Consider the following 20,291-nt stretch of genomic DNA (forward strand, 5'->3'; position numbering starts at 1 on the left):
GCCCCTGATGAAAAGGACTATAGGCGACATTTTTTTTAATTAAAATATTTTCATTTAGTGGCTTGCCTTGAGGGTTTTTTCAATGCAAAATGTGTTCTGTAGCTCAAAATTGGTTGGGATTTTTTATGGATAAATTATAATTAGATTTTGATACATTACAGTGTTTTCCTATGATTATAACTGTAAATACACATCTTGATAATTGTACTGTACGGTGTTACCTTGATATAGGAGCTTAATGTGTTCCGGGACCGATATCGTATGTTTATTTCCTCATTTCTTAAATCAACTTTTCCCATATAAATGAGCTGAAAGCAAATTAATTCATTCCAAACCTCTGAAAAATCACCAGAAAACAGGAAATTGGAATGGAAAAACATTTTTTATTTGTTCTAATTCGGCATCTATTGAGCGAGTAGCAAATAACTAGTGGTTATGATGTTTAATAGTAATAAAATAAAACTTTTGCAGAAGGGACATAGAGGTGGTATTGGCCAGCCACCTCAGTCACTCGTACACATTTTATTTTATTTATTCGCGTTTTCTTCGCACTACCCTTCATTGCATTGGCTTCTTTGGAGCCATTGTGTTTCCCTTAATTCTGCACTGACTAACGCTAAAATAAAAAAAATAAAAAAATGCAACCTTCTGCCCAGTACTCGTATAGATCTTTGCACGAGGGAGATGCGGCAAGAAAGACGAAGTGCGCTGAAATGATAAGCAGGCTCTCGCGCCTGTTTCGAATACAAAATATGTCCCGTATCTCAAGGTAAATATTTGCTAAAAATGTATCTCGTATCTCAAGGGAAATATTTGCTCAAAAATGTACTTGTATCTCAAGGTAAATGTTTGCTCATTTGTCTCGTATCTCAAGGTAAATATTTACTCAAAATGTGTCTTGTATCTAAAGGTAAATAATTGGTTAACATTTGCTCAAAATTTTACTCATATCTCAAGGTAAAATGCTCCAAATTTTACTCGTATCTCAAACTCCTTGTATGATGGGAACTTGTATGTCGGGGTATTACTGTAGAAGAATTTCCCCGCTGAAGATAAATGATGCACTGAAAAAGAATTTCATCGGAAAAGAATGACGGGCCGAAGAAGAGTTTCACTGCAGAAGAATAATAACAAATATTATAAAATGCTGAGTCGGGCGATATCTTGCGTTCTCCTATTTTGTTTACATTTTTTCATCACGCACATTACCACTTGGATAAAGACTTTGCCGAGCCTTTTCCAGCTGTTTGGATTTTTAATCATCGTTTAAAATGCCTCCTAAGCATCCTGTCGAATACACTAACATGTCATTTTTTTGCAGATGTAGACCACTATTTTGACTACATACTACATGTTTATCGCGCCTGTACAAAAATACAAGCACCCAAGTGCAATTATCAAGAAGTGTACATGCGTATTAAATATCACACTTACAGGCATATAAAAAGACTCACACTTTGATGCAGTATGCCAGTATGCTCTCCACAGTAGTTCTATAAAAGATTACCAGAAGCTTAGTGTCCAAGTTGTTCCTCCTGTGTACCCTGAGGAAATGGAGTCGTTTCTGGGCCTTCTTCACAACTGCCGTGGTGTTTGTAGACCAGGAGATCTTATTCGTGACATGGACCCTCAGGATTTTAAAGGACTGGACCCTGTCTACACATACTCCATTTATGAGGAGTGGGGCCAGATCTGTGCTGTGTTTGCGATAGTCCAGGATTATTTCTTTAGTTTTCGTGAAAAGAGGGAATGACAAGACCTAAGGCATCTACAGTTATGCCTTCATTTAAGAGCGTTCCAACATAAGAGAAATTTGAGATAGGAGGAAAATTCCGAGAATTTTTTTTCCCTTGAGATACGAGACTAATTAGAGTAGCGGGCATACCAAATGGTTTCCGATGCGGCCATCTGGGTGGCCAAGTATGGGAGAGGCTGCTTATGAGAACAGCATCGCTCTGTCTTTCTCGCCGCTTCTCCTTCACATAAAGATATCTTCCAGCACTGGGCTGTAAGGGTTGCATTTTTTTTACTGCAGATAGCGTGACCGAGTTGATAATCTGCAAAAAAAGCCAGTGGAATCTCCATGTACTTGAAAGCAAAGCAAGCATCTGAAAAGGACGCCACCCTTTAAAGCGCATTGTGGCTGGTTCAAAAATTGTAAATCGTAAACTAGGGTACACTCGGTTCTGAGGCATGGTTTATCAGGAAGTTCCGACTTGAAAGCCGCCGTGGAATACATTAACATATTTGCCTCGGTTATTGCCCAAGTAGGTGTAAATTTAGTATAATGTGAGATTATTTTTGTGTGTATAATAATCTATGTTCATTTAAGTTAAATTTAAAGTTTATCTTATGTTACGAGCGCGTTGGCGTCAATTCTCACCTATCCTTTCTCTCGTCCTTTTCTCTCTCCCTCCTCCGCGTACACCGTGCTACCATCTGTCGGTCACATTTTAGTGTTGAGGTTCATAACCACTTGAAATGTAATTTGTATTTGTGAGCAGGTGTTGACTTCGAACAAATTAACAGATGTTTTTAGATTGGAATATTGTTATTGATGTTTTCTTCATTACGGAAACTGATTAATTTGTATTCCGTTATTTTTTTATGGGAAAAATTTATTTGAGATACAAGTTAATTCACATACGAACTCAGTCCCGGATTGAATTGTTATCGTATCTCAAGGTATTACTGTATTCTATTCTCTATTTTGTATTCCTTCTTCAGCGTTGAGAGATGAAGTGGTGCCGTGACATCCATTTTTCATCTGTATTCCAGTTGCGAGTCTCAGCCTAGATTTAGACATTTTCTAAACTTTTTTTATATACCTCAGAGAAAGATCTGAGATGTAGTGAAGCCGAGAAGCAAAAAAAGGATCACAGTAATCATTACCGGAGCCAGCGACAGACAGCGGGCCATCTCTTCCGTGGGCATTTCAACATGAGTTTCCTCCTCTATTGTTTGTCTGTGCTTACCTTCTCCAGCATGACACTGGATAAATTATTTTTTTCGTGAGGAGATAGAAAATAATTGAATTTGATCTCAAAATGGTACATTATTTTTTAATATATTGTTGCCTTAACTGTTTTACATCTTTTGCATAATTCTCTGTCAATACCTGACCGAAACTCCAATGATAGAGGGCGAGAGAGAATGAGAACATTTAAAGTAGTCTTGTTATGTTGAACGCCTTGCTTTTGTAAACACAAAGCTGAACCCCCACGAAAAAAAAAAATGCCGTGCAACAATGTTCTTGGTTTGTATTGGAATGGCGCACATTTTTCATTCACCACATAATTGTAATCTGACAGGTTTTTTTTTCTTACATTCTATAGATTCAAAACTGGACAGATAAATGGAGATCTGCTCATCTACCATGTACTACTCACTCTCAAACCTTATTATTCCAAACCTTATGAGATTGTGGTAGACCTGACTCATGTAGGCCCAAGCAACCGCTTCAAGACTGATTTTTTATCCAAGTGGTTTGTGGTCTTTCCTGGTTTTGCTTATGAAAACGTCGCCGCTGTATATGTCTACAACTGCAACACTTGGGTGAGAGAGTACACCAAGTACCATGAGCGGTTACTGACTGGTCTAAAGGGCAGCAAACGGCTCCAGTTCATCGATTCTCCAGCTAAGCTAGCTGAGCACATTGAACCTGACCAACAGAAGCTACCTGCTGCCACAATATCTTTGGACGAAGACCTCAAAGTGTTTCATAATGCCCTGAAACTGGCTCACAAAGATACCAAGGTCTCAATAAAGGTCAGGGTTTTCATTATTTCATCTTTCTCATTCAATCTCATATAATGACAATATGAGCATTCCATTTAATTCAATTAACTGTCTCACAACAACCGCTATCCATGTTTCAAGATTCTGTCTTACATACTTGTCCACCTCAACTTAATGCTCCCCTTATTAAGCAATTAAATAACGTACAAATGCAGTGGAGCACATATTTTCACACACACACTCACACACAGCACAGGTAAAAGTCTAAATTGTAGGACAAAGTGGATAGTTTTCGGCCCTAATAGAAGGAGCCCTTCCCGCATCTGCCAGACAAACACTGGCATTCCGTCTCATACTAACGGCCGCATAGGGAACTATTTCAGAAGTGCAAGGCACATTTTCATATGCTTTATTTATTATAATTCATTTCCTTACATTTTTTTCTCATTTTTGTGTGTTTCTTCACATCTGTCCTACAAAATTGTGACAATGTTAAAGGGTTTAGTTGGTAGTTGTGTGAGGACTGTTGAACGGATTAGAGAATTTACATATAAAGTATACCTCTACTTACAAAATTTTCAAGTTACAAAAAAAGTTACGGAACCAATCATTTTTTTAATTGGCGGTACGAATGTAGTTATTTTACTGCAAACAACATTTATTTTCAACTTAATTTCAAAATGTACTTTTGCAAGAAAAGAGTGTTAACAATTTTTCTTCCCATCAGGTTGGCTCAACAGCAGTGCAAGTGACTTCAGCTGAACGAACGCGTGTTCTTGGACAGCCTGTTTTCCTCAATGATGTTTACTACGCTTCTGAAATTGAAGAGATATGTCTTGTAGATGAGAGCCAATTCACACTTACGATGGCTAACCAGGGCACACCACTTACTTTTATGCATCAGGAGTGTGATGCAATTGTTCAGTCAATTATTCATATTAGAACTCGATGGGAGCTTTCACAGCCTGACTCGATCCCTCAACACACCAAGATTCGACCCAAAGATGTTCCTGGTACACTGTTAAATATTGCTCTTCTCAACCTGGGAAGTTCTGACCCCAGTCTCAGGTCAGTTGTACAGCTTAAAAATAGTCAACGTACACATCTTTAAAGACCCGGAAGCCATAACCTAATTATCTGCACACATTTAATCAAAGGCTAAAAGTCTTGAACACCATTAAATAAAATATCCCAATGTTTTATGTGAAGGGTATTTATGTCTATGTAAGATCATTGCAAATTATTCTCAACACTCATCACTTGTCCATTCTCTTTCAGATCTGCAGCTTACAATCTTTTGTGCGCATTGACTTGCACATTCAATCTAAAGATTGAAGGCCAGCTGTTGGAGACATCAGGCCTATGCATTCCAGCCAACAACACTCTTTTCATTGTGTCTATCAGTAAGACACTAGCTGCAAATGAACCACATCTCACACTGGAATTCCTGGAGGAGTGCATTTCTGGCTTCAGCAAATCAAGTAAGTACGCTTGAGAGCCCGCCATAAACAGATGGGACCAAACACCACTGTGTGACGTATACTGAGGTGGGTAGAATAGTCATTTTACTTAAGTAAGAGTTGCCTTATTTCAAAATAATAATAAACTAAAAATAGATATCCTGCTCATGTACAAACAAAAGAACATTTGGTAAAAGCAATACTTAACTAAGTAGTCGCTGTTTATAATGAGAAAGACCAATTTGCGTGTTCACGGAGGAATTTATTCTGTTGATTTCTTCTTCTGTGGTATGGTTAGAACCAATCATTGCAGCCCAGAAGAGGGCCCGGCACCCTGACTTTCACCATTTTCTACGCAATTTTCATGTCTTCCAGTTCAACTGTCTTTTTATAAATAATTAATTAATACCGGGAAAAATCATGAACTAATGAATTTGCGATAAGTGAAGTCGCAATTATAGAGGAATTACTGTACATGTGCTTTGTGGACTTGGAGAAGCTGCAATCTCCAACTCTCACTGGACCGATTCTCAACCGAGCGTGTAGTGGCCGGGATGAGAATCATCTCCAAATCTGAGACCATGGTCCTTCTTGGAAAAAGGTGGCATGCCCTCCAAGTCAGGGATGAAGTCATTCTCCAGATGTAGGAGTTTAAGTATCTTGGGGTCTTGTTTGCGAGTGAGGGAAGAATGGAAAAGGGGATCGACAGGCGGTTCAGTGCAACTTCTGCCCTCTATTTACCGGTTGATTTACGTTCCTACCCTTATCCATGCATAGCTGAGTCATATTTCAGGGAGAAAGAGGTGGAGACCCTCAGTAGAGCTTGAAGATGCTCATCAGTAAGTCTGGACCTGTACTTGGACTTATTGAAGTTCAAGGTGGAGAAGAGCTTCTCACACAAGTATGTGGTCCCAAAAAGGCACATGGTCCGCTTGAACATTCTGGAAAGTTCAGGGAGCTGGGGGTCAACTCTCTCAAAAATTGCCCAAGCTTGTCTGCTTCTCCACTCACCTCCCTGAACTTGGCTTTGAGTGCAGAGTTGGACTGCAGGTCAATGAGCTCCATTTGAAGATCAGGAGGGGCATCATGCACATCATAGGAGAAGGGTCCACAAAAATGTGAAATGTGGCTTTGTGTGTCTTGAAGTCTGCAAATCTGTGATCAAATTCCTCCTGTAGCTTCGAAATGGCCTCAACATACTTCTCACCACTGAATGGTGTTTCTGCATCCACGAGAGCCCTGCATGCTAAGAAATGGCAAAGGTTCGTCTGAGAGAGCTGGGCTTTCCATAACACATGTTTAGTGCAATGCTCTCACGTTGTCATAGGCAGCACTGACAAGTTGCCCTTGGCCTTGTAGATTATTGTTCAGTACATTAAGCTCATGTGTGATATCAACAGGAAAGGCTAAGTCCATAAGCCATTTGGGATCACTTAGCACAGGAACAGCAACCCCGTCTATCTCTATGAAGTATTTTACTTCTGCTCTCAACTCAAAAGTGCATGCATGCATGCATATATACATACATACATACATACATGCATGCATGCATACATACATACATACATACATACATACATACATACATACATACATACATACATACATACATACATACATACATACATACATACATACATACATACATACATACATACATACATACATACATACGCGCGCGTGCGTGCGCGCACGCACGCAAGCACACACACATACATACATACAATCATATATTTCAGCAATACACTTATTTATTTATATATGTATTAATGTATTTATTTATTTATTAACTTACTTATTACGGGATCTATAAAGTCATCCAATCCTAACCAAAGTGTCAGAAAGCCTTGTGGAGTGTCTGTGGTGGATGCAGGTGCAGTTCCCAAACAATATTTGCAGCACTGCTAAGCGTTCTGGTTCCTCTTTTTTTTGTCTGGTCCCATGCGGTTCAGCTTCTCTTTATTTAGGCAAACCAAGCTTTTCAGGAGCAAACATTTTATTTTGTTGCTATCAAGTATGATCCTAATAATGATGAGCAAAGCAACTTTAACGGTAAAGCAAACCGTATACTTTGTTGCAAGCAAGTATATAATCATATGAAATTATGTGTGCTTGTAGCGCTTTTAGCCCTCCGTACAAAGACGGGCACTATCGCATGAGTTACGTGAATGACGATTTGGAATGTATTGTCGATGCCTGGGCCAAAGTGTCAACAAGCACTGTAGTTTTAGCTTTCATCAAAGCTGGAATCACTATTACGCAGTGGTGTGCCGTCGGGCCCTTCAAGGCCTTCTCTGCTGGCCTAAGAAATATCTGAATCACAGACCTATGTTAATTATATGGTATCCATGAATACTTATTAAATAAGTCCAAATTGTCTGTCAGCTTCCTTTCATTGCTTTCCTGGTTGCACTGCTTCCAGATGTGTGTTTTCATGCTGCATTAAACAAGCGTCAATAATACTGTTGCCTCAACTAATCAGAATTTGATTTGGTGACACCAAGGCCTTCTCGCAGGTGTAGGATACGTCATTTCCTTCTTCCAGGCGTAGGGATATGTCATTTCCTTCTTGCAGGCATAGGGATACGTCATCGCTTTCACCAACTATGATTGGCTAGTGACAGAGTGGACTAGCCATGGCTACCGAACTGTATTTGGAGCGAGCTCCACAAGCAAATATTTTGTTGTGTTGATTAAGTAGAGGTTTTGTCAACCTGCAATGGCTTTAGGAGAAGAAATGGATCATTAAGAAAGGTCGGACACCCAAAGCAAGCAAGTCGGTCGCAACTGGGAACGAACATTTTCAGCACTAAATCAAATAAAAACGTATGCCAGAAATATGAAAGGACAATTTTGTAGATGTTTGAATACTTTGATTTATATTTTCGCGAATACACATTACATCAAGAAAACAAAATCAAACTCAGTTTTTCTCCTGTTGCCTTATGTAAAACATACGCTTGCATAAATGCTAACATGTGTGTCATGCTCGCACAAGGCTTCCTTTGAAACAAAGCGCCTTTTGTATTGACAGAAAAAAGAAAATATACCCGCAACTTTCATGGTGTGCGTCCTATGGGTGTAAAAATACGGTAGATGTGATGTATTACTATCCACCTCTGCTTCTATCTTTTTATTTATTGTGAAAGTAATATATAACATAATATGTATGAACCAGTGGGTGGTCATTGCAGTTTGCAATGGTAAAAACAGGACCTATGATAGGAAAATATTTTAACATGTTTGTTATTCTGCAGGTATTGAGTTGAAGCATCTTTGTCTGGAGTATATGACACCCTGGCTGCTGAATCTTGTCCGCTTTTGTAAACACAATGATGATGCTAAGCGGCAACGTGTGACCGCCATTTTAGACAAGCTCATTACCATGACAATCAATGAAAAGCAAATGTATCCATCTATTCAAGCTAAGATCTGGGGGAGCTTGGGCCAGGTGAGACAAGCATACACACACAAAATAGAAGTATTGGCATGTTTGAATGTCACCTTCATTTTTATTAAATTTTAAGTTTGGAGGATTTAATGGTTAATGATTTTGTTCTTAGATAACAGATTTGTTGGACGTGGTGTTAGACAGCTTCATCAAGACCAGTGCCACTGGAGGCCTGGGCTCTATCAAGGCTGAAGTCATGGCTGATACTGCAGTTGCTTTGGCATCCGGAAATGTCAAATTGGTCTCTAGTAAGGTGAGGCTATCCCCTTTCTGCATTGCCCTGCTCTACTCGCTTAATGTGTTTATTGCAAGATAGAGTAACTGCTAAGTAGTTTAATCCACCCCATCCGACCTCTTAATACGTAGTTGAATCTAAATTCAACATTCATAAAACATTCAGCGCAGCAAACTTGACTTCATCAATTTTTCAGTCAACTGAAGTTACCTGTTGGATTACAGGTGAATAATTTTCAAAAATTAAGAACTCTACAACTCTACTTTTGGAAATAATGAATAAAATGTTATAATAATAATTGTTCTTTAAATTATAAGAATACTTGCTAATTGAATAAATAAATCTCGCAGCAGTGAAACTAGCGCAAGAATCTGAACTTGCATGGTTCTGTATGAGCTACATCTCAATCAGGCTTGCTCCTTATAAATAAAAACACAGACCAAAACACTCGTAAACATTAATATTGTAAACACTAGCACTAACCTAAAAGAGGGCCAATGTTACAACTAGTTCATCAGAATATCCAGTGTCACACTTGAAGTACTGATAATTGTTTAAAAAAAAGTATAGCAATATTATTATTATTATTATTTTTTAACCAAACACATTGTCTTAATAGGTTTTCAAAAAGTCTTAAATACATTAATTTGAATTTAAGGTTTTAAAGTGTCTGGAATTCCTTTGAAATCTTCTGAAAGGTCTTCTATTGGCATTACTTTTAATTAGAACACGCTTTTTTAAATCTTTCGATTTTTGAAGATGCCATAACTTAACTACAACGCAGATGTAGTTGTGCTGCCCGGTCTTTAATGACCAGCAGCTATTTCTCTGCATGCACAGTTGTCTGTTGACAGGTTAATTGGCATTTCACTGGAGAACACTTAAAACAAAACCGAATTTCAGTTCTTGCATCCATGAGCCAGTGCAAGTTAAATGTTTTAGGGCTTAAGGATGATCAATTAAGTGCCTGTTGAAGCCGGCGCGGGAATATGAACCAGACTGCAAGATTTTTATATCTTAGAACTTGGAATCCCATTGCAAATCGGAAAAGCACAAAGCTGTCAAGAAATGTCAGCAGTACATGCCGCTAATCAACCACTATTGTGCCGCTTTAAGAGCCAGACCATTAAGGTCCTGCACGACCCAGTCTGCTGCAACTTTGCTGCAAAGCACTGAATGAAATAACCTACATTGCAAGTAATTCCAGGCCTCTAAACTTCTTTCAAACATTTTGTACTTTTTTTGCTGGTGTTGCTCTAAAATGGTATTCATTTTGGTCTTGAAATGCCTAAATTATTAGGCTAGTTGAAACCCTGCAGACACCCTGCAAACAGTCTACAAAAAAAGGTATTTTGATGAAGGGCTGTTGGAATTCAATTGTTTTTATTCTCTGTGACAGGTCATAGGTCGAATGTGCAAGATTATCGACAAGACCTGCTTGTCACCAACACCGACGCTGGAGCAGCACCTAATGTGGGATGACATCGCCATTCTGGCCCGCTATATGCTAATGCTTTCTTTCAACAACTCTTTGGACGTTGCGGCCCATCTCCCATACCTCTTTCATGTTGTTACGTTGCTAGTATCTACTGGGCCTCTGTCACTTAGAGCCTCAACCCATGGATTAGTTATCAACATAATTCATTCCCTGTGCACTTGTTCGCAGCTTAAATTCAGAGGTAAGAAGTAGAAGTAAATGTAATTATCATACATCGTCATTTGAATGATACGGATGGACTTAGAATTACATTTGAGAACATTTTTTTAAATAGATTGTTTGTTTTTAATGATTTCAGAGGAGACAAAACAGGTATTGCGGTTAAGCCTGACAGAGTTTTCCTTGCCCAAGTTTTATTTGCTTTTTGGGATAAGCAAAGTCAAGTCAGCAGCTGTCATTGCCTTCCGATCCAGCTACAGAGACCGCTCCTTCTCCCCGGGCTCTTATGAAAGGGAGACTTTTGCCCTTTCCTCCCTGGAGACGGTCACCGAAGCTTTACTGGAAATCATGGAGGTAGGTCTTTTGCCACGACAACAGTGGTAGCATTTTTTAATTGTTCTATTAATATGGGACAGTGAATTTTTTTAATCTTTTTTTTTGCAGTTTCCCCACAGTTGAGATATTTTAATGATAATCAAACAAATATAAACAGAAGCCAGTTGAAATAAGAAAAAATTAAATACAGTATTTAAATGGTAATTATATTTAAAAGAACAATAGTAATATTATAAAATTTTGTGTTGCTTATTTTCACATTACGGAAACGGAAAGTTTTTTTCACGAGTTTCGATTTTTGGCGATGTGAGCCTGTGTTTCATAAAATTGCTTTTGATTTGATCTTAGGAGGTCAAGTAAAATTGTGAGAGATAGGTTATAAAAATGCGATCTCAAATTCGTTATAAGAAAATGGTACCTCGAGATACGAGCTTCATGCATTCCGGGACTGAGCTCGTATGCCGATTTACTCGTAACTCAAAAGAATGTTTCCCATATAAATTAACTAAAAACAAATTCATTTGTTTTCAAAAAACATCAAGATCAGGATATTGGATTGGAAAAACATTTTATTTGTTCTAATTCACCATCTATTAACAAAGTAACAAATAACTAATGGTTTAATAGTACTAAAATTAGACATTTCCCAGAGGAGAAAGGGGGGACGAGACTTTTTGCACGGCAACACGCTCGTAACATAACAGACAAATTTAAATGAACTCGGGTTACGATGCAGATGCTCAAAAATAAGTTTAACACTAAATTGAATCCAAATTTTGTCTTGAATTTGTATACCTTTCTTTGTTGGCTTTATTTTCTCCCGCCTCCACCCTGACTTTCAGACGCAACATATTGAATATTATTTGCTTTTATTTCCCTTCAAAATATTTCGAAAATGATGCACACAATTGTCTTCACAATAGGATAACGCACGGCCACTTGCCAACAAGTAGTGTATACTCTTCGTATTATCGCTCAAGCTCCTCCGCCATTCTGCACTGACTAACCGGGAAACAAAACACTGAAAAAAATGCAACGCTCTGCCCAGTGCTCGTAGAGACATTTTACGAGGGAGTTGCGACGCAAAAGTCAGTGCCCATGATGCTCTTATGAGCAGCCTCTCGCATCTGCTGTATGCTTGTATATCAGATAAATATTTGCTCAAAATTTTACTGGTAAATTTTTCTTGTGTCGGGGCACTCGGATGTCGAGATAGTACTGTACTTATTTTTATTACATGAACCAGAAGATACAGTAATCCGTCAAATTACATGAATCATGTCGACCAGACCTGGCCGCAATAATCGAAAAACCGATTGGATCACACATTATTACTTCCATACTACAGCGATCCATCGAATATCTCGGATAATGTAGACCATGCATTTCCGCGATAATCGAAAAACCACAACGGATCACCCCTATCATTACTACCATTTTACATGTTTTCGCCCCGATATAGAAATACACAAGTACAATTATCAAGAAGTTTATTTATTACATATTACAGCTATAAGCATATTAAAAGACTAATGTATTTATATCGAAATAGAATCTATGATATAAAAAAAGAATAAATACTTTAACTACTGTATTCACAGTGAGAATAGTTTTAGTTTTAAAATATATTTTTCGTCAGATTCGAGAGGCGCCGTAGGAAAGCCTTTCAGGAGGAGCTTTTGTGAGAGGTTTTCAGCCCACTAGGAAGATGTTGATGGGGATAAGTGACCGCTGCTTCTTTTTTGGTACATATATGCTTTTGTCAAGGACATGAAACTGTCAAAACAATTGCCATATTCCAAGGTTAAGACGATGTTGTCAACAATCTCTGGGATACTTTGCTTCAAACTGTGAGCCATATTGGAAGTTCCATGCCGATTTCTCGTTCTTCATCTTTATTGCAGTCGTTGTTTGAAAGGAAATTAAACTTCCACTTCACTCATTGCAGTACAGCGTTCAACTATCCGTATAGAGAGGTCTATTTTCGCGTAAGAGCAACGGCGTTAGCCCACTGTCCGGTACTTAAAAGGAAACTTAACTTCCACTTTACTCCTCTGCAGCATCCAGTCATCTTAGCCTCCTAAAGGGTTCTATTTTCAGACGAAAGTGATGGTGTCCGCCGTAACGTCGCCCGGAGCTTGCACTTTATAATATTTTCGGTAAATTCCACCATCAGCTCCGTTGCCACGAGGCTCCCGGAGTCCACTGAGCAAACTCTATTTTCAGTTAACTACAGCGTCCACCATAAGGTCGCATGGGGCTCGCAAAAAATTCACCCTCACAGAACCGGCCGGCCGCACAGAAAGCTCTATTTTCATATAAAAATGATGGCCACCACCCACTGCCTGCGATTTTTTTTTTCTCGGTGCGGAGTCAGGTGACTACCCTTCCGTCTATTTCTTAGTGGCAAGCGGAAGGTAGTGAAGTTCCGCTTGCGAGTTTCAGCAACTTTTTATGAACTTTTTTTAATACTTAGTATTTAAAAAAAACAATGTATTGAAGCTGTGAAGTGGTGAAGGATCAGTACACATTTTCGGGCTTACACAAAAATATAAGTACACAAGTAGAATTATCAAGGAGTGTATTTTTTAATTATTACAGTTATAGGCATATGAAAATATTGTGTCACGGTGATGGGCCAAGGGCCCCGAAGCAAGCACACACACAATCTTGATTGTGGTGGTATCTATGTATTGTCAATGGACCAGGTCAAAGTTATAAGGGAAGCAGTGTGGGCAAGTCTGAGTACGTGGCGTGGGGTCGAGAGCCGTGAATTCCTTAGGAGAGTCTGTGACGAAGGTACAAGCAGCCTAGATCGGGCAGGTCGGTGAATGTGGCTTGGAGGTCAATAGCTGTGAGGTCTGCAGAAGGATCTAAAGCGATGGCACAAGGTGCGTGGGCTTAGTCGTGGTCCTGTGGCAAAAACAAGAAGTCAGTGATCAGGCAAGACAAACAAGGAGGTAGCACGAGAAAGTACTTAACACTAAATTGATTCAAACGATCTACCGTTGTGGTCAAGCTATGCATGGCCCAAGTAGATCTGGGCTGGCACTTGAAAAAAAGGCCTGTGTCATCCATGTTAAAAAAAATAAAAAATAAAAAAAACTTGCTCCGGAAGATAACCATTCAATTCAATGATGTTAGGGAACTCTTTCTCGGTGTACCGTTTTGCTGCCTCTTGGTCTGCCGAGGAGGCTTCCTCTTACAGCGAAACACCTTTTAGATCATACCTCTTCTTACATTTTTCCAAACCCGCCCTTGCTTGCAATTAAAAATCACTACGGTACTGGTGCAAGGCTGAATTTCATCTTCATTGTCTTTGTCATGTTATGTTTCGTCATGTTTTAATTACTTTTATTGGAGCCGTTCGAGTTCAGGGTTTTCTGCGAAATAAGATGCAAAAAAATCTCGAAATCTTCGTTCAGAAACACACAAGTTAGAGAAATTTTTTAAGAACAATTTATTCATTTCTTAAAATAAATAAAGCATTTGAAAATGTGCATTACGCCGCTGAGATATCTCTCGCCCAGGCTGTTATGGCTGTAAGGCCCTTGTTTGTCCGCCAGATGGCGGCAAAACCCTGTTCTTCCAGTGCTGAAAGCCGTTCACTTTGTAGTACCTTTTAGACTTTGTGCACTGTGTGTGGGGGTGTGTGTATCTGTGTGTGTGTTTGTGTGTCTGTGTGTGTCTCTGTGTGTGCGCCGTTCACTTTGTAGTACATTTTAGACTTACTTTGTGCCCTTTGTGTGTGTGTGTCTGTTTGTGCATTTGGGTGTGTGGCTTTGTGTAAAAATATGTGCCGCATTGCATTTGTACAGTTTTTAATCACTTAAGGGGAATTCCAGATAAAATAACGGATAAAGAAATGCATTTACTTTTGGGGGGATTTCGTAACTTTGGTCATTTTCGTATCTCGAGTCACTCATTTGCATATAAAACATTTTGTAACATGAAACTTTCATACCTAGAGGCATTTATAAGTAAAAGTATGACTGTAAATAGTTGTTTTCCCTTATAAAGCATTTAAAACTTTATTTTATGGTTAGTTATTTTGATAATTTTAAACAAATAGAGATTGAAGAATACTTTTTCATGTCACTGTATAATTTTCAATGCATTCTTGTTTTATTATTTTTAAATCTTTTATCCAGGCTTGTATGAGGGACATCCCAGCCTGTAAGTGGTTAGACCAGTGGACAGAGCTTGCACAGAAGTATGAGCAATTTTTCTTTAATTATATTGTAAAAATTCTTACTAGACGGCCTAATGCAAAATGTTCGTATTTACCAGGTTTGCCTTCCAGTACAACCCATCTCTCCAGCCAAGAGCCTTAGTGGTTTTTGGCTGCATCAGTAAAAGGGTGAGCCACGGGCAGATCAAGCAGATAATCCGAATCCTCAGCAAGGCCAGCCCTCTTCTCAGCATCGACCGGGTGAGAAGGAACACTGACTTTTCATATTGTCTACATTATTTGGCTTTTCACCTTGCAGATAAGTCCTTAAATTAATTCTGTATTTTTCACATCTTTAGGGTCTTGAGAGCTGCCTTAAGGGTCCTGACAATTACAACAGCCAAGTATTGATAGAGGCTACTGTCATTGCGCTGACCAAACTGCAGCCTCTACTCAGCAAGGTACACGTTTTGTGATATTTGATGTTCAACTTTATAATCTTGTTGTATAACACCTGTTTAAAAGTTAACTTTCCGTTTAAGCAAATTCTGATTATTACAAAGAGTTCATGTGCTGTGATTCTGTTAGTAATTTATTCTATGTCTGACCACAGGAATCTCCCATGCATAAATCTCTGTTTTGGGTGGCAGTAGCTGTCCTACAATTGGATGAAATAAACCTTTACTCTGCTGGGACTGCTTTGCTGGAGCAGAACCTCCACACTCTAGATACAATGCGTGTCTTTAATGACAAGGTAAAAATGTTTTTTAAAGTGTGGGCCACCAAGAAAAAGTATGTAAAAGCCCGTGAGGCGCCATTCTGGTTGCTTCCAACCACCCCACCCCACCCCAGTCAAAATGGAATGTGCATATATCATCGCCTTCGATGGCAGTCAATGAGTTATTGTAACTTTTTTCTTCCTCAGAGTCCTGAAGAGGTGTTCATGGAGATCAGGCGTCCTTTGGAATGGCACTGTAAACAGATGGATCACTTTGTCGGCCTCAACTTTAGTGCCAACTTCAACTTTGCACTTGTGGGCCACTTACTCAAAGGTAATGATTATGTCATTGAAAGTTACGTTTGTGCCCAGGTATAATAACAATGTTAGGCTCAAGGTTAAGAACTTTTTTAAAAAGCTCATGCTTTGCATGAATGACCTTTAAAAATAAACTAAAATTAAACCTTCACTTTTAAGCTTCCCAGAAAAACGAAATATTTTGTGTGATTACCATTTAAATGTGAAAAAGGAATCCTAAAGACTTCTTTAATCTGGCAAAATACTTCTCGACTGAGAATTGACTTTTAATGGCAATATGTGTGTGTGTGTGTGTGTGTGTGTGTGTGTGTGTGTGTGTGTGTGTGTGTGTGTGTGTGTGTGTGTGTGTGTGTGTGTGTATGTCTATATATGTATATACAAATGGTAAATGTTCCACGTAATGTCAAAAGTCACACTGAACTTGCACTTGCAAGCAGAAAACGGGAGATGGAAAATGGTGGAAGTCAGAGCTAAATAGTTGCATGTTGCTAAAGGACGTATTGTTGCCATCCCATGTTGTATTCATACAAAACCTTCACATTAAAACAATGTTTGCATTCTTATCTGATTAGTAAAAATCACATGTGCAGAACCTATAGTATGTTTAGTCCTTATGCCACAGAGATTAACACACACTAAACCGGTCCTCGGGGGCCGCTGTAGGTGCAGGTTTTTTTTCCAACGGATATAGCACAGCGTTTAACCAATGAGATTTCTACAGAAAACAAGAAGCAACTGATTGCAGTCCACTGATTGTACTTGTAGGACACCAGATTGTTGAAAAGGTGCCCCTCTCAGTGGGTTGGAATGAAAACCCACACCCACTGCAGCGCTTGGTGGAATAGTTTGCCCACCCCTGCGCTAGAGCTACCACATTTAATTTGAACCTCGACCGGCATTCGTCTGCATCTGAAAATTCTTTAAAACCTGGTGCCTGTGAATGTTATGCTATTCTTACAGAATCAATCTTAATTGTGTGTTTTTTGTCAACGTCTCTTTAGGTTATAGACATCCATCGGCTACCACTGTTGCAAGAACAGTAAGAATACTGCACACGCTACTGGCTCTCATCAGCAAGCACTTAAAATGTGACAAGTTTGAAGTCAACACACAGAGTGTGGCATATTTGGCTGGTGTGTGACAACTTGGCAGTATTATAATTTGTTTTGTTTTTATTTGTCAAAATTCCAATTTGTTTGTCATTTGTAGCACTGCTTACGGTTTCTGAAGAGGTCCGGAGTCGCTGCAGCCTCAAACACAGGAAGTCGCTCCTGATTTCAGACCTTGCAATGGACCCCGTTCCAATGGACACCTACACCAGTCTCATTGGTGATCCTAACTCCAGGTAAGTGGGAAGTGGTGGAGGCAACTATGGAGACCAGATGGGGGACACCCTGATATTGTGGCGAGAGCCAATTGTAAGGCACAAGGAGATGGACAACCTTTTACGCAATTTACCACCAGCCTAGTATGCATGTTTTGGGGTGTGTGCGAGGAAACCGGTGTACCTGGAGAAAATCCATGTAAGGCCAGGGAGAGAATGCAAACTCCACACAGTAATTGCACCTTTGATCTCAGAAGTGTGAGGTACACACACGCGTGCACGCGCGTGTACACGCATGTACGCGCGTGTGTACCTCACACTTCTGAGATCAAACACGTGCGTACACACGCGCACACACTCACATATACACACTTGACCACGTCTATTCTTACATCAAACATGCTTATAAAGCCACTTCTCATCCTCGCCTAACTGGATTATATCACCTCTGCATATCTCTAACCCCTGCATACACTCCACTCCGGAGGCTAACAAGGCCACAAATAAAGATAATAAAAACCCGAGGACGCTCTTTCTCAGCTGCAGGACTGTTTTTCCCGCACCAACTGGGAACTTTTCGAACACGACAACCACCAGGACTACACGGACACTGTATTTCCCCACATCAAAAACTGCATTGACAACGTCACTATAAATAAACGGATACAGGTTTTTCCTAACCAAAAACCCTGGATAACCAATGAGACACAGGCACCCATCAAATGCCGTAACACCACCGTCAGATCAGGGGACAACATCAAATATAGAGCTGCCAGAACAGAGCTGAAAAGATGCATAGGCAAGGCAGCATAGACTTGAAAAATTGAGGAGCACTTCACAGAAAATGACCCAAACAAGATGTGGCAGGGAATACGACATATTACCAACTACAATAACAATAATGTGTCTGTTAACGCAGATGCCTCACCAGCAGAGGAACTGAGCTGTTTCTTTACCCGCATTTAGACTGACCAATCAGACCCAGTCTCACCACCCCCACCACCACCCAGCAGCAATACACCGAAGTTCTGGGAACAGAAAGTGAGACTGGTAATGTGGTCTGCCAACACCAGGAAGGCTGAAGGCCCAGAAGGAGTACCTGCAAAGGTGCTCAAAGCCTGTGCTGACCAGCTGGCTGGAGTCTTCACAAAAATGTTCAATTGTTCCCTGCAACCATCCATCATCCCTCCTGCCTAAAATCTGCCACCATTATCCCTGTCCCCAAAAAGCCTACCGTTGACAGCATGAATGATTATGGCCCGTTGCACTCACCCCTGTGATCATGAGGTGCTTTGAAAAGTTGGTAGCCCGCCATATCAGGAATACAATCCCTCCCTCAGTTGACCCTCACCAGTTTGCTTATAGAGCAAACAGGTCCACTGGGATGCTATCGCCATTGCTCTACATACAGCACTGAGCCACCTGGAACACCGTGGAAATTACGTGAGGATGCTTTTCATTGACTATAGCTCAGCCTTTAACACCATAAAACCGGACATTCTAACTGACAAACTATCCCACCTTGGACTATCCTCTTCCATCTGCTGCTGGATAAAAAACTTCTTGACCAACCGACCACAAACTGTTAGACTTGGTCCCCACCTCTCTTCCGCCATTACACTGAGCATTAGCTCCCCTCAAGGCTGTGTACTGAGTCCTCTTCTGTACTCCCTGTACACATACGACTACGCCAACCCACCAGTCTAACACCATCATTAAATTTGCTGATGACACCACTGTGGTCGGACTCATCTCAGGAGGGATGAGTCGGCCTACAGAGATGAGGTCAACAAACTGTCTTTGTGGTGCTCGGTGAACAATCTCACACTGAACACCACTAAAACTAAAGAAATAATCCTGGACTTTCGCAAACACAGCACAGATCTTGCCCCACACCTCATAAATGGAGTATGTGTAGACAGGGTCCACTCCTTTAAATTCCTGGGGGTCCACGTCACTGATAAGCTCTCATGGTCTACAACAAGGGTCTCAAACCTGCAGGCCAACTGCGGCCCCCGGGACGATAATTTGCGGCCCGCGTTTTTATGAAAGATTAATGTCCGTGTGGCCCGCAAGATTGATATGAATGACCGTGTTCGGAGCTGGATGAACCAATCACGGTGAGGTATACGGCTCTGGAGGGCGGGACATTGGCCGGGCTGTCCAGTGCCTTGCTCACTCACTCATTCATTCCTTCAATCAGATGGGCGGAGGAGAAGCTGTGAAGTCGATCACTTCGCTCGGCTCAGAGAGCTGCCGTAATTCAATACGATCGGAGAGTGAAAGTGTGCATGCGCCACAGACCCGCGCGACTGAAAGTTAAAACATCAATCCGAGCCTCATTCCAAGTGTAAACACATATTACAGCCCCAGAGATGTCTGTTTCAAAGCCTGCCGTGAAGAGAAAGGTCAGTGATGAGCACAGACAGTTTCAAGAAAAGTGGAGAGTGCAATATTTCTTTGTTGAGCACAGGGGCACCCCGACGTGTCTCATTTGCACTGAAAAGGTAGCGGTGCACAAGGAATACAATTTGAAACGTCATTAGACTACGAGACATGCTGAGTACTACGGAAAATACCAGGGAGATGAGAGAGCCAACCAGGTTGACAGTCTTAAAACATGTCTTCTGAGGCAACATGATTTCTTCAAGAAGGCTACCAAAGAAAGTAATGCAGCAGTCGAAGCTAGCTACGTCGTTTGTGAGCTGATTTCTAAAGCAGGAAAGCCATTCACAAAAGGTGAATTTATCAAAAAGTGCATATTACAGGCTGCACATATTGTCTGTCCAGAAAAGAAAAGTCAGTTCAACCACATTGGCCTTTCTGCCAACACCGTGGTAGAGCACATTCCTGACCTGTCAAGTGACATTTATGATCAACTGT

At 40.3% G+C, this 20,291-nt stretch overlaps 1 protein-coding gene across 1 annotated transcript in view; it reads left to right on the forward strand.

The window, feature by feature from the left end:
• Positions 1-20,291, forward strand: part of nf1a (neurofibromin 1a) — a 153,229-nt gene that overhangs the window by 110,920 nt on the left and 22,018 nt on the right. The window contains exons 33-46 of the mRNA XM_077721945.1: positions 3,336-3,768; positions 4,466-4,806; positions 5,017-5,219; positions 8,456-8,649; positions 8,762-8,902; positions 10,284-10,563; positions 10,681-10,895; positions 15,029-15,090; positions 15,168-15,309; positions 15,408-15,509; positions 15,662-15,802; positions 15,974-16,100; positions 17,086-17,217; positions 17,294-17,429. Coding sequence (XP_077578071.1) covers positions 3,336-3,768; positions 4,466-4,806; positions 5,017-5,219; positions 8,456-8,649; positions 8,762-8,902; positions 10,284-10,563; positions 10,681-10,895; positions 15,029-15,090; positions 15,168-15,309; positions 15,408-15,509; positions 15,662-15,802; positions 15,974-16,100; positions 17,086-17,217; positions 17,294-17,429 — 2,649 coding nt within the window. The remainder of the gene's footprint in view (positions 1-3,335; positions 3,769-4,465; positions 4,807-5,016; positions 5,220-8,455; positions 8,650-8,761; positions 8,903-10,283; positions 10,564-10,680; positions 10,896-15,028; positions 15,091-15,167; positions 15,310-15,407; positions 15,510-15,661; positions 15,803-15,973; positions 16,101-17,085; positions 17,218-17,293; positions 17,430-20,291) is intronic.

Source organism: Stigmatopora nigra, chromosome 8 (genome assembly GCF_051989575.1).
Source record: "Stigmatopora nigra isolate UIUO_SnigA chromosome 8, RoL_Snig_1.1, whole genome shotgun sequence".
In the NCBI taxonomy this organism is placed as follows: Eukaryota; Metazoa; Chordata; class Actinopteri; order Syngnathiformes; family Syngnathidae; genus Stigmatopora; species Stigmatopora nigra.